This window comes from Melanerpes formicivorus, unplaced genomic scaffold, assembly GCF_026170545.1.
Source record: "Melanerpes formicivorus ecotype bairdi unplaced genomic scaffold, bMelFor1.0.p_v2 SCAF_53, whole genome shotgun sequence".
Taxonomy (NCBI): domain Eukaryota; kingdom Metazoa; phylum Chordata; class Aves; order Piciformes; family Picidae; genus Melanerpes; species Melanerpes formicivorus.
Window position 1 is genome coordinate 2,390,375 of NW_027142405.1, and position 14,317 is coordinate 2,404,691.

Here is a 14,317-nt window from a genome sequence, read left to right on the forward strand (position 1 = left end):
GTTAGTGTTCTGTTTTTCTAGCTTTGTACTAGATGTTGCAAAACTGAAATCCCCACTTGTTATTACCAGTTCAGAAAATACCAGCACTAGGTCTCAGTTATTAATTTACACTAACTCAGGTAAATAGGCAAATGTAATCACAGAATCACCAAGATTGGAAGATACTTCAAAGATCATCAAGTCCAACCCGTCACCACAGACCTCATGACTAAACCATGGCACCAAGTGCAACGTCCAATCCCCTCCTGAACACCTCCAGGGACGGTGACTCCACCACCTCCCTGGGCAGCCCATTCCAATGGCTAACAACTCTCTCAGTGAAGAACTTTTTCCTCACCTTGAGCCTAAACTTCTCCTGATGCAGCTTGAGACTGTGTCCTCTTGTTCTGGTGCTGGTTGCTTGGGAGATGAGACCTCCTGGCTACAGCCACCCTTCAGGTAGTTGTAGACAGCAATAAGGTCTGCCCTGAGCCTCCTCTTCTCCAGGCTAAACAACCCCAGCTCCCTCTGCCTCTCCTCATAGGGCTTGTGTTTGAGGCATCTCACCAGCCTCATTGTAACGACTCTCTATGGCCTGTATTGCTTTTTAAACCTCTGGAATTCTCTTTTATGTTCTTTCTGTTTTGTGGTGGTTGGTTGTTGTTTTTTCTTTTTCCCTTTCTAATTAGTTTAATATACAAGCTGTGTTTCTGAATATGCCTTGATTACTTCCAAGATTTCTGAAGCAATGACTTCCTCTCCTGCAGTTTCTGTTTTAAATATGCTTAATTGACACACCTCAAACAATTTAATCTAAAGCCAACACAACTTCCTACCCTCCACTTAAGTTTGTGAGACTTGGCCAGTCTCTTTTGGATAATGGAAAACTTGGAAAGTCTTCACCCCAAAACAGAATCTTGCTGAAACACATTTTCCTACTGCTTTGCAGATTCATATTGATCAGATTTAGACTTGATTGGATTAGCTGCCACTGTGACAGTGTACTTCTATGAGAAACGTATGTGAAGGAGATACACTGTATTCTTAACTGAATTTTGCTACAGGTTAAGGATAAATTGCTTGCTCCCTTCAGCTCCTCTTATCCAGTCTGAAGGGCACTCCAAGCCCTCCAGGCCTAGCAGTGGTCTCAAGGAAATTGCTGATGACCATGGTGCCTTCAGGAATACACAATGGATACCATATTCAGCTCATCCTCATCAGATTCCTGTGCACTTTAGGAGTGATGTAGGATGGGACAGCACACACATAGTAAAGCAAATTTTCCTTTTGCCCGCTGAGGAAAATTTAACCCAAAGTCTGGTGAGGGCTAACTCTTCAAAGCTGAGTCTCAAGGAGAAATTGAGACTACCAGCAGAGAGGATTTTTCTTGGGACATCAATCCTACTGAAGTAGTTCCTTACAATGTAGTGTGTATTATTGCTATATATAGTCTCAGCCCATAAGGATTCTGTTCTTCGCTTGGTGACTTCTCAAGGTCGCTTCCAACCCAAACCATTCTGTGATTCTGTGAAATACTCCATCCTGTAGCACTTGAACTCTTTCACTGACAGTTCACAATGGATAAATTAATTCCCTCTTTTCACTGCTGAAGAACATGTTAAAAGCAGAGCAATTCATATGAGTGTCCCTGAAGTTAATGTACTTTGTAGGCATTAATCTGAGTTAAGCAAAACTCAGCAGTAGAACATGTCAGCAATTCTGAGACCAGTGGTGTAGCACTTGATGGAGCTCTGACATGCCCAGATCATACACAGTTGTTACAAAAATACATCCAAATACTTAAATGCTTCTCATGTTTAAGAGGTTTCCTGCATTCCCTAATGGAATAAAGTAGAAGCGGTGCATATAATTTAGAGTCACAGAATCAATAAGGTTGGAAAAGCTCTCAAAGATCATCAAGTCCAACCTGTCACCCAAGACCTCATGACTACTAGACCATGGCACCAATTGCCACATCCAGTCCCCTCTTGAACACCCCTCTTTTTCATACATGGGCATATGAAGATTTCTTGCTCGAGTGTAGACCTGTCCTTCTGGTCTAGGCTCTAAGAGAGCTATTAAGAGATAATTTTCTGCTGTATTTTCTTAAGACCACAGAGATCAGAGAGTGTAATTTGCCAATAATATAAAAAAACTATCAATAAAATTTTCTTTTATATTATTTGAGAGAACTTTCATTGGCAAAGAAAATTCTTTCTAAAAATTAGATAAAAATAAGGTGGTTTGGTGCAGAGTAATAACAAAAGCTTGGGAAAATAAACCCACACATAAAACCAAGTTTGGTACACTTATTGTGAAGGTTAGGGACTTAGTGTCTAGAGTAGAGGTGGGAAATCCAGGTTTGTTTGGGCTGTGAAATGGCTGCTAAGGAATGTGAGGGCCAACAACAGTATTCAATGCTGGAACTTTTCCTGAGGGAGCAGTAGCTCAACATTTTTGGATTTGAAGCTAGGCCTCTTTTGAGCACTAATACAGCACATTGTGAAGGTTAGTGGCTAAAGGTGGGAGACCCAGGTTCATTGGAGCTTGAAATGGCTGCTAAAATTATTTCCCTTAGAATCACAAAATTCTAGAGGATGGAAGGGACCTACAGAGATCGAGTCCATACCCCCTGCAAAGCAGGACCACATAGGGTAGGTCACACAGAAATGTATCCAGGTGGATTTTGAAGGTCTCCAAAGGACACTCCATAACCTCTCTGAGCATCCTGTTCCAGTGCTCCATCACCCTCACATTAAAACAAAATTTTGTCTCATGTTGAGATGTAATTGCCTGTGATAGTGTTTACATCCATTGGCCCTCATCCTGTCACTGGGTATCACTGAAAAGAGACTGGCCTCATTCTCCTGACAGCCACCCTTTAGATATTTGTATTCGTGTGTAAGTCAGATCAAATGAACTTCTGTCCTGCCAACATTTTTAAGAGGGACAACATACATTACAGTCAAAAGTTCATGTCTCATTGCCACTTGTCCCTTGGGATCATTGAGTTCCCATGAATGTAGCTGATAGCATAAAACTCAGCTTCACCACACGTCAGCTAGAACTACTAATACTTTCTTTTTCACAACGTACAGCTTTTGTTACGTTTACTCTTAAATACATAAGATGATTTTTAAACCAGTTTCTCAGTTCCATCATTGCACCTCTATACAAATGTCAGGTGAAGAGGGAATATGTGCCAACTATTTGTATGTTGTAAAAACAAAAGTATTATTTTTTATCCCAGCAGTAGCTGTTTTCAGATGTGGGCTTTATGTGAACCAAATCAAATACTCAAGTTACAGTTTAGTATATCCAGGTTAAAGTATTGTTTCCCCAGCCCCTTCTGAGTATTTTTTCAATATATTGTTACTCTCTGCAATATCAGCCAGCTTTTCAAAAAGGATGTGCTGGTAGAAAAACAGGGCTGAAACAGTTGTTTATAAGTGGAAATCACTATTGGATTTGGGTTATTTCAACATGGGTTTCAAACATTCTGTGACTGAAGTAACTGTAGTTCCTTTTCACTATTTTCATTTCTGCACAGGATCACAGGGTGTTAGGGATTGGAAGGGACCTCTGGAGATCTTGAGTCCAACCTCTGTGCCAGAGCAGGACCATAGAATCTATCACAGGTCGTACGGGAACGCATACAGATGGGTCTTGAAAGTCTCCAGAGGAGGAGACTCCACAACCTCTCTGGGGAGCCTGTTCCAGTGCTCTATGACCCTTAAAGTTCTTCCTCATGTTGAGGTGGAACTTCTGTGCTGTGATTTACATTCATTGCCCCTTGTCCTGTCACAGGATGCAACTGAGAAGAGACTGTCCCTTCCTTCTTGACAGCCAGCCCTCAGACATTTATATACATTTATTAGATCCCCTCTCAGTCTTGTCCTCTCCAGACTAAAAAGATCCACGTCTCTCAACCTTTCCTCATAAGGCAGTGCTCCAATCCCTTAACAGGATAACATGCCAATTCTGGTCTCAGTACTGCCTTGTAAAATCCTCCACACTTTTTATTTTCTGTTTGCCCTAACTTAGGAGATAAAATAGATAACACCTTAAAATAATCATGTCTAGTCATACCCTCAGAAATGTCTGAAACAGAGTGAACCAAGTTAAACATACTTAAATAAGAGATGGATTGCTCTTAATGACAATAGAAAACTCAAGAAGTACAGCTTCATTTCTAGTCTGTTCTGGGATTATTTTCAGCCCCATTAGGATAAAGCTAATGCAACACACTCTATTTAAAATCTTATTTTGAAGGTTAATTGGAACTTATTATAATGCATTAAAATGACTCCCCTGTGTGAAGAGGAATTTCTCACTGAATGATGTAATCAAGATTAATTTTCTGTAATTTTGTTGTACCTGGTCTCTCCCAAATTATATAATGTAGAAAAAAATGTTCTAAAAAAAAGACAATTCTGTCATATTTTGGGGGGGTTTTACATTTTCTGTATGTCACTCAATATCTACCAGTACAGCAGCCATTCTAATTTAAAGAAATAATTAATATTATTAGCTTATATTTCTAGACTTACATTAATTACTTACATTCAAGCATACAATAGCAAGCTAAAAAAATGAGGTAATTTTTACTGTTACCTTTCTGGATTCTGAAACCTAACACAAATGCATAGTGGCTTTTAAAAAATCCTAATTTAAAGGCAAATGGTAGACATATCTGTGTGTCATATGGTAGACATATCTGTGTGTCATATTTATGTCTCTATTAAGACCTACTCAGAAGCTTTTGTTTATTTATAATTTTGTATCTTTTCAAGTCAGATTCTAGGATCAGTGTCCTACAGGCTGTTCAATTCCCAGAAGAGCTTCTAAAGGACCCAAACAGCAAAGCAGAGAAACAGAACCCCATTTTATATGAGAAAGCTGATAGAACCCACCCCCACTACCAAAGAGGAGAATGCCTAACCTTTCCCTAAAGTAGCAGCAAGGTTGTGAGTTCTATCATGGAATATATTCTTACTGGAGTAGATGATCTCGAAGGTCTCTTCCAACCTGGTTTATTCTATTTCATGTCTATTCTATTCTATTCTATTCTATTCTATTCTATTCTATTCTATTCTATTCTATTCTATTCTATTCTATTCTATTCTATTCTAATGTTCTCTATTCTAATTTCAGAGTCATAAAGGAAAAGCCATTGTCAGTGAGAAAATTGTACACGAGAAAATGCTAAAACAGCCCAAATAAGCAGGTTGTGAATTAATTAATTAATAATCATTTTTAAAGGAACAAGCTCTCTTTGACTAGAGCCTTGCCAAAATTAAATGTTACCGTATTAGACACAATTTTCAAGCCACCTCTCTGTAAGTTATAGATGTAGTGTAACTAATAGTCCGTTTAAATCAAGACAGCTGTTATGATCAGTTCCTTTGTCCTTTATGAATTTTATTCTTAAAACATCTACAAAGCAACCCACAACCATATGTCACATTAAGTAGTCATTCAGCATATTGCTATATAAATAGCCCATGAATTATATATGAAGGAAAAAAATCCTTCTTAAGAAATGTTGGACGATATGTTGCTTATGTCTACAAGCTTAACTAATAAAACATTGGTTTTTTTACATCATGGTCAGATTTAAGATTCATGTCAATACTGTAGTAGCCTCTGGCTGGAAAGAAAGTCATTGAGGAGAGTACAGTTTCAATAAGGCATTCACTGTTTATCCATACTATTTTACACTATTACCTGGCACATAATGTGAGTTACTGGAATAACAAAAGAGTGTTGCAAATTATATGTTAAGAGGAAATGGAGTCTGGTGATACTGAATGTGCACATACAAAAGGATGCTGAAAGTACCCTAAGATCCATTGTCACAGTGTGAATAAAGTGAGCCCTGTGTTAAATGAAAATATTCCTGCTCCTGATAAGTGTGTGGGGGTGATAATAATGGGAAAAAAACTAACTGTTGATTTTATTTATTTAAAAATATATGATGTCACATGAATGTTACATGACTTCCATTCTAAATGATCAGAGACCCATGGACTCCTCTTGGAATATGAAAAGCTATGATTTTATGTATTTTGGTTTTTTTGTGTTATAGTATTGTAGAGGATTGAGAAGGATCAGGCAAGGACCGTAGATACTGTAACAGTAACTTCAGTCAATAATGCACAAGTGTTTGCTGTGTATGTTGCAGGATTTCACTTCTGTGCTTAGATACCTGAGGAATAACCTCATTACCCATCCCATTGAGAATGATGGTTTTTGTCAAAAGAACTGAGGCATATTTCATAGCAGTTTATACAACTGGCCAGAAGCTGAGCATGGATCAGTACACCACATTCTGTAACACTTGTGCAAAGTCTCACATTGATTTGACAGGGAAATGCCCATTGTTAAAACCCATCCAGTGTTAGCAAAAATGTGGCATGAAACAGGTTGAGCATGTGATAGCTGCTGGCACTTTGAACGCAGTCTATTCAAATGTCAGATTAGTAAAGCAGTTAGGGGTTCAGGGTGGGGGGTTTTGCATTGTGTTTAGCACAAGCTGGAAAAATCCACTGTGATGGTCATTTCCTGCTGAGTCAGAGTGCAGTAAAGCTGCTCGTATGTGAACCCAGTGGTCCAACAGGAGATGGTTGCTTTCTAGTCTGTGCTGGAGAAGAGACTGCAGTTTGTTTGGAAAAGTAGAAGCGATCAAAGGGCTTCTATGAGATTTGTGAAGGAAAGTATTTTGTCATGTCTTTAAAACTCTTCTTTCAAAGCACAATTTATCTCTTTTACTGCTTTTCTTTTGGAGTTTTGGGTGCTTTTGAGCGAACTGCTAATATTTGTGAAGATGTGGTTGCTATATGGCATAGCACTTCAGAGTGTTTAGAACATAATTTGAAGGAGGCTTAAAATTGATGACAGAGCTGTAAAGCTAACTCTGGACTATTATACAGAAATAGTTTTGGTAAATGGGGCTTACCCAGTATATTTCTCTAAACAGAAATCTTAACATACAGGTATTTCTAGCCAAACTAGAGAAGTTGGACTACACCCTCTCTTTCAGAGAAAACAGTCTGAAAAGTCTCCCAGTTGTATTCCTGCTCTACTAATTCTGTTTCCCTCCTTTCCACTAGTTTTTGCCTGTATTGAGAAGAACAGGCATTTCTTGTGTTCTCTGCAAGTGAACCGTTGCAAGAAGTTCCTTTTCTTGGAAAGTAAGTTTCATTCGTTTATCTAGTTTCATTCGTTTATCTCTATATACATTTTTCCTTCTCTTATTCCCTAAATACACTTGACTTGCAATTAGAGGAACAGTTTTAAAACCTTTTAAAATATTTCATGTTGGGTAGCTCCATGGATGATAGCTTATGCAAGTTAATTATTGATCTCCTGTATTCATTTTAGGTTATATATTAAATACTGCCAAATTCCCTTCACAGAAAAAGAAGTGAGAGAGATGAATGATAAAAGGTTGGGCAAGGATGGTCTTTCATTAGGGAGGAGAAGCACAAATTTCCCATCTGCTTTGCCCTGTCAGCATGACTGAACTCCAATATTGAGAGTTTCATCTACAAATAATTGCTTCTGGCCTCTCGTAAGAACACTTTGTCTATGCAGTGGTTTTGATAGATGAGTGCAAAAAGAGGCCATAACATGTTGTGCAACCCATTCACCTTTCTTTCCTTGCCTGGGTTGAAAGCCTGTGATCTGCATTCTGCTGCAACCCAGCAGAGATCAGTGATCAATGGGCAGTGGCCTGTTCAGGCTCTTGTAGTTCCTTGCACTCTGTCCAGCCATGCCTGGGGTCACAGACAAGAGCTTGCTGTTACTTATTCAGTCTGGTTCTGTGGTGGCTTTTGCTTGCTCTCAGGGTGATGTTCACCTTGATTCTGGGAGTGCCCTCCAGCAGTTAGCTGGAGCAGTGTAGGGACTGCTGCAAAACTTTTGCCATGCAGAGGATGCCTCTCTGTCTTCAGCTTTTCTCCCTTCCTAGTAAAAGGGTCAGGTAGAGGAGTCGCTGAGGTCTGTACCTCCTGGAAGGGGAAGAGTTGCTCTAAGGTACAGACCTCAGAGTGTTCCCCAGAAAGGGGAAGAGAGGCAGTCAGAGCTCAAGCAGCAGCAGAAACATGATGTGAACGAGAATGATGGATTCAGTCCTGCAGTGCTTAGGCAGAATCTCTTACAAAAGGCAAATCCTTGTCACAGAATAACTGACGTGCTTGTTCTTTTAAAAACTGCAGTGTATGCTGTTATCATTGTACGTGTCCAGTCATTTGTACTTTGTTCAGAAAGCAGCTATGTGCTGCATAATACAGGGATGAAAAGTTCTGCAATTGGATTGTTATCAATCTCATCCAACAGATTCTGTGGAAGACAGAATAGCAGGTGTCTAGGCTTTCTTGTAAATGGAATTCATATATTAAAAGAAAAGAGTTCTTTTCTGGGTTAGATGTTTAGCTACATAAGCAACTGTCAGCCTAGCTCCTTATTCAGTAATCACAGAATTATCAAGGCTGGAATAGACTTCTGAGATCATCAAGTCCAGCCTATGACCTAACACCACCACATTGACTAGACTATGTCACTAAGTGCCACATCCAATGTTTCCTTAAACACCTCCAGGGATAGCGACTCCACCACTTCCCAGAGCAGTCTATTCCAGTGCCTAATTACCCTTTCCATGAGGAAGTGCTTCCTGACATCCAACCTAACCCTCCCCGGCACAGCTTCAGGCCATGCCCTCTCGTCGTGTCGCAAGTTGCCTGGGAGGAGAGGACAAATGGACAATGATCAAAGCTTCTTAAACAGACCACATAAAGTGAGCTCAGGATACTGAAACACAAAATCATAGAATAATCTGGGTTGGAAGGAATCTCCAGCAAGGGTCTAGCCACCTTTGCTCAAAGCAGGGCCAAATACCAGTGCAGAGTGGCCTGAGTGTTTTGTCAAGTTTTCCATATCTGCAAGGTTGGAGATTTCATTTCTGCTTCCCTGGGCACCTGTTCCAGGGTTTGAACACCTTGTGAATTCTTTTTTCCCTAATAACTAACTGAAATGTCCTGTGGTACTAACTTGCGTCTGTTGGCATCAAACAAGCACGTGAAACACCTCTACATGAAAATAGATAGGTTCAAGTGGAAAACTGGACATAAGGAGGAGTTTAAAGTCAGTAAAATATCTTAATTAATAAAAATAAACACAGTGCTTTAAAAACAGACATGGGACCTGCTTTGATCCCAAGTCAATCTCAATTTTGTACTAAAGTGCAAAAGCAAAAGAAGTTGGTCTCATGATAGGATGTACACTTCTTTTTATGTGACTGCCCTTTGGATGTCAAGGTCAGAAAGAACATGTAGATTGCACTCCAGTATTTTAGAAGACCTAAATATTAATGGAGTATTGAAGCATATAATAGGGACGTAGATTCTCATGGCATAGAAAAGTTGCTCGAAGAGATGAATAAAATGTGAACGCATAGGAACAATCCCTTTGTTTTCTACATAGTATTGCAGCTTCTCTTATTTTCAACACACAGAAAGCAGCAGTATGGGACTTTCCACCTTTTTGCTAGGGAACCAGGATTTAGAGGGCAGCAGTAAATCAATTCCCTACTTTAATTCCTTATTCTGTCTGCTTCCAGTAAATACCCACCTGGGAGTCAGGCAAAACCTTTGATACAGAGTAGAAGTTGCTTGAAGGAGTAGCTGGTCACACTTCTGAAGAAATGTCTCATTTTCTCAAGAAATAGGGCTGATCTGAAGTAAAATTTCATTTAAATTCTCCAGTTTCCTGTATTTTTTATGTCTTTGAGCAGAGAACTATTTTAGCATAGGTAGCATATATAATAGCAGGGCAGCATTAATTAAACTGAAAAGGTTGTCGGTTCTCAGCAGAGAAAAAATGAGCAGGAGAGAGGGTATCAAGAAGGAAAAATAGAAGTTTCCCTAAGAAATCAGGGAAACAAAGAAAGGACAGAGGAAGCATCTAAAACCACCATAGAGATGAGAGGGTAAAATATGTATGAACAGCATTAATAGGAATTAGTGATTAAATTTTCATTTTCAAAGGAAAAGAGGTAGTAGTAAGCACTAATCACACTAGAACACAGGGAGATAGTCAGTGTCTAAGCCTAGCCAAAGAAACAACAATGTTTTATTACTGATGGATATTTTTTAAAGAGACTTTGTCAAGAGAGAAAGATGCTGAAAGTAGCTCTTTTTTGTACAGTATGGTAAAAAATAGTATTTTTTTTTAAGTTAGAAAATAATTAGTAGACTAGCTCATGACAGAAACTACAAGAGGAGATCGTTGTGTTCTGGAAATGAAGCTAACAGTCCCAATTTAGCAATTGGAACATTACTAGTCCCAAGGATTTGTTACTCCTTGTATTAATGCTAAATTTGGCCACTTAAAGGAGGTAGAATCAGGAAAACACTTCCAACACGAAAACGGATTCAGGCAGAAGCGATCCTTGTCTGAATAGAACTGATTGGAAAGTGAGCTGTTTCTGTGAAAACATGGAAATATTGATTACAAAGATAAACAGTAAAATACAAAGGTTTTCTAGTTGGTGTACAATTTTCCATGAGAAGGAGACACATTTCCTGGAAGATTTTTGGTTAATTTGGAAGTCTAGCTTCATGTCATAGGACATCATCTTCCATCCCTAGCTGTGAGGCACAAACATGTTAGTAATCCTAATTCACCTCAGGCAGAGAAGATGAATGATACTCTAGAGGTGAAGGTTCACAACCATTGCATTTTTGTTTGACTTCTTACCTTCTTAGCACTGCTTTGCCTTCCTGTAGACTGGCATCTCATGACATTTTTATATGCCTAAAAGTCATCTGGAGGATACTTGGAACGAAATAGAAAAAGTAGCAGAAATGAATAAGGGAGTACAGTGTAACAAAGGATAAATGATAGTTTATAAGATCTGTAAAGGGTGTACTTTTTGTCTCTTATAAGATATTTAGCTTGTGTACTCTAAAAATTACATATCAGCCTTCTTGTGTTTGCCTTGCCTGAAATGGAACACGTCACAAATATAGTCACAGTACAAATAATAAAAGCCTAAGTAAGGCAAAGATGAAGACTTCTGAAGCTCTAAAGATATAAGTTGGAACAGGCAGGAAAAAAGTTACGACAATTGAATGGAGAGGGGGTCATGTCTGTTACAAATTCTTAGAGAAATAAGGGTGTTTTTCTTCACTGTGTTGTCATGGGGTTTTTGTTCACTATTGCATTGTCTGAAGTAGAACATCTTTGTTTTAAAATCCAGGTTGTGGATTTTAGAAATCGTTACTTATGGAAGCTAAATTGTGCAGAAAGTTAAGAGAACGGAACATCCTTAAAGCACAGTAGGAACAAGAGGCCTGTGAAAGAGGCTTTACTGTCCATGATGGCTGGCAGGTAAAATGTATTTGACAGAAAGGAGCACACTGCTTAAAAGAGAGAACTTCCTGCCTTGTTCTTAAAAAAAGGACAAAGATCTGAATGCTGGGAGTGGGTAAAGTAATCCCCATGGAAAAGGAATCAAATGTTTCCTATAACCAATAGTAGAGAATCAAATTTATTGAAATAGGCTATGCTTTTCATGTTCTGTGTGCCTGATATTTATTGATAATGCTGCCCCCCCTCACTTGACTGCAGCAAGGTCTTTGTTACTCCAGCAGTGAAGGGATTGTTTGAAAGCCTGCAAAATGCAATGGCACACCCGTCTCTGTGAACAAGCATGTGCCCAAATCAGGAAGATTTTATCTTTTGGCAGACAGAGCTGGTTTTGTAAATGCTGGTAGTTATTAGTCCCCAGAGTACACAGTCCTAGTTAATGTTTTGTTTATACTGTATGGACTGTTGCCTGCAGTGGTGAAAATGCAGAGTTACAAAATACAACAATACAGTTGTTTAAGGAGGCTGATTGGTCTGGTGGCAAAAAAGCTACACAGACTGGGAGTGCAGCAGTGTAAGTGTGACATGGGCCTCTCCTTAGCTGAGGTGTGACACAGCTGTCACAGCCATGAAACACTTGAAAGCCAGTGCATCTGGCAGATGCCCTTGAGAGACACGCTGGCCTTCACTCTGGCATACACACATTAAAGGAGACATCCATTGTAAGCTAAAGTATTCTTATCTTCATAATCTCTGTTCAGCAGCGAGGTGGAGGCAGAGAATTGAGCTGTTCCTCAAGCACCAAAATTAATAAAGCCTGATCTTTTCCAAATTTGAGCTAACTCACCATTTAACTCTTCATAGGAACCCCAGCCCTCTTCCATACCTACCCCACTCCCCAGAACTCCTTCTTTCCCCAGACTATCAACAGCTTCTCCTTGTCCTGCCCTTCTCTCAGGCTGAGCAAGAGGCTACGTGCCGCCTGTTGGAGCAGTGGAAGGTTGCTGACCATTGCCATCCTGGATAAATGGTAGCTGTTATAAATACCTCTCACTCTCTTCTGTCCTTCTGCCACTTTTCTAGGGATTTAGTTAACTTCAGTAGTACTTTCCTTCTGCTGGTTTGTTTGAAATTGGACAGCAGCTTCACAAGTTACCAAGAGAGGCTAAGAGCTCCAGGAATCAGGTTTCATTACCATCAGAAACCAGGGTTTATAGAAATGATCACAGATCAGTGATTCGATTGCAGCTTCTGCTGAGAACTTCATGGGCTTAGCCAGGGAAAGATCCAAGTCTAACACAAATGTGTGCAGTGCGATGCTAGGTCTTATCAGCATGACTGCTATATTGACCCCATATGCCACAGGAAAAAAAATACCATAGAGGTAATTGTAGCAAAGGAAACTCAGCTTGTAAAAAGTGGAACTTTCATATTTCACCTGCTACTTTTTTTTCTTTCTTTCTTTTCTTCCACAAATTTTTCACATTGTCTCTTTCAGATGGATGCCTGGCTCAGATGAAAGGATATGCAGTGCACAGTCCCTAGCAGAAGCTGGAAATGGATGATGTCTACTGATGCTTTTTGACAACATCATTTGTTTTCCTGATTGAGATGGGTGATACAAACATCAGGGAAAAGTTCTAATATAAGCCTGAGTGACCTCTGTGTTCCTTGACTCCTCTTTCTGCGAGTCTATAAACCATCAGAAGATATGACCAGTCAACTGCCAGAGGAGTCTGTGGAGACCCAGAGCTCAGATGAGCTTGAGTGCAAGATCTGTTACAACCGCTATAATCTGCGACAGAGAAAACCCAAAGTGCTGGAATGTTGTCACAGGGTATGTGCTAAATGCCTCTGCAAGATCATAGACTTCGGTGATTCCCCTCAAGGAGTCATAGTGTGCCCGTTCTGCAGGTTTGAAACATGCTTGCCAGACAATGAGGTTAGTAGTCTTCCTGATGACAACAACATCCTTCTCAATTTAGCTTGTGGAGGAAAGGGTAAGAAGTGCCTACCAGACAACCCAACGGAACTGTTGCTGACTCCCAAAAGGTTGGCATCTCTGGTTAGCCCTTCTCACACCTCTTCTAATTGTCTGGTTATAACAATCATGGAAGTACAAAGAGAAAGTCCCCAGACTCTGAACTCAACCCCCGTGGTGGAATTTTACAGGCCTTCAAGTTTTGACTCTGTTGCAACTGTGTCCCACAACTGGACAGTGTGGAACTGCACATCTTTGCTCTTCCAGACCTCAATTCGGGTGCTAGTGTGGTTGCTAGGGTTGCTGTACTTTAGTTCCTTGCCTTTAGGGATTTATTTACTGGTATCTAAGAAAGTCACCCTTGGGGTTGTTTTTGTAAGCCTAGTCCCTTCGAGCCTTGTTATTCTCATGGTTTATGGCTTTTGCCAGTGTGTTTGCCATGAAATTCTAGACTGCATGTCGTCTTGATAAAGAGTGAGTAAAATAAAGTGTATTGCCACATCTGTAGCATAGTCGATTTATCCTGTCTTTGTATTCTTATTTATTCTTACTGTTGCTCATCCCACTAAACGGAAACGAGTACCCTGGTTCTGTGGTCCTCCTTTTTTTCTACTTGATTGGATTTCTGTCCCACCCCACCCACTCCCTGCCCCTTTATTAAAGCTAAATAATGGAAATAAGATGTATGTGCTGAGTTTAAAAAGCTGAGTGAGTTGTAGAAAGGGACAAAGCAAAACTGCCAAACTTGGTGCCTGCTTGCTGGCACTATTCAGATAAGTAGCCCTTTGTTTTCTATTGGCTTAATCATAGCAGTCAAGGCTGCAGGATCCACTATAGAGGAAATCAGTGTAACAGGCACCTTCCTGGTGAAGGAATAACATCTCTTCATCCAAAACATCTCATGCTTTGTAATATCTGTTATTTATAATTCATTATAATTTCTAGCAAATGAAATCACTTTATTAGTTAATATTAAAAGAACAAGAC

At 39.7% G+C, this 14,317-nt stretch overlaps 1 protein-coding gene across 5 annotated transcripts in view; it reads left to right on the forward strand.

The window, feature by feature from the left end:
- RNF182 (ring finger protein 182) overlaps positions 1-14,106 on the forward strand; it is a 31,937-nt gene extending 17,831 nt beyond the window's left edge. For 3 of the 5 annotated variants that reach the window (XM_068160775.1, XM_068160778.1, XM_068160776.1), the window contains exons 3-4: positions 7,092-7,172; positions 12,848-14,106. In XM_068160775.1, the coding sequence (XP_068016876.1) occupies positions 13,061-13,798 (738 nt within the window). In that variant the 5' untranslated portion in view covers positions 7,092-7,172; positions 12,848-13,060 and the 3' untranslated portion in view covers positions 13,799-14,106. Of the gene's footprint in view, positions 1-4,908; positions 4,944-7,091; positions 7,173-12,307; positions 12,380-12,847 lie in introns of those variants that run through there. The other 2 variants (XM_068160779.1, XM_068160780.1) reach the window with 2 other exon arrangements.
- Positions 14,107-14,317: the final 211 nt, after the last annotated feature.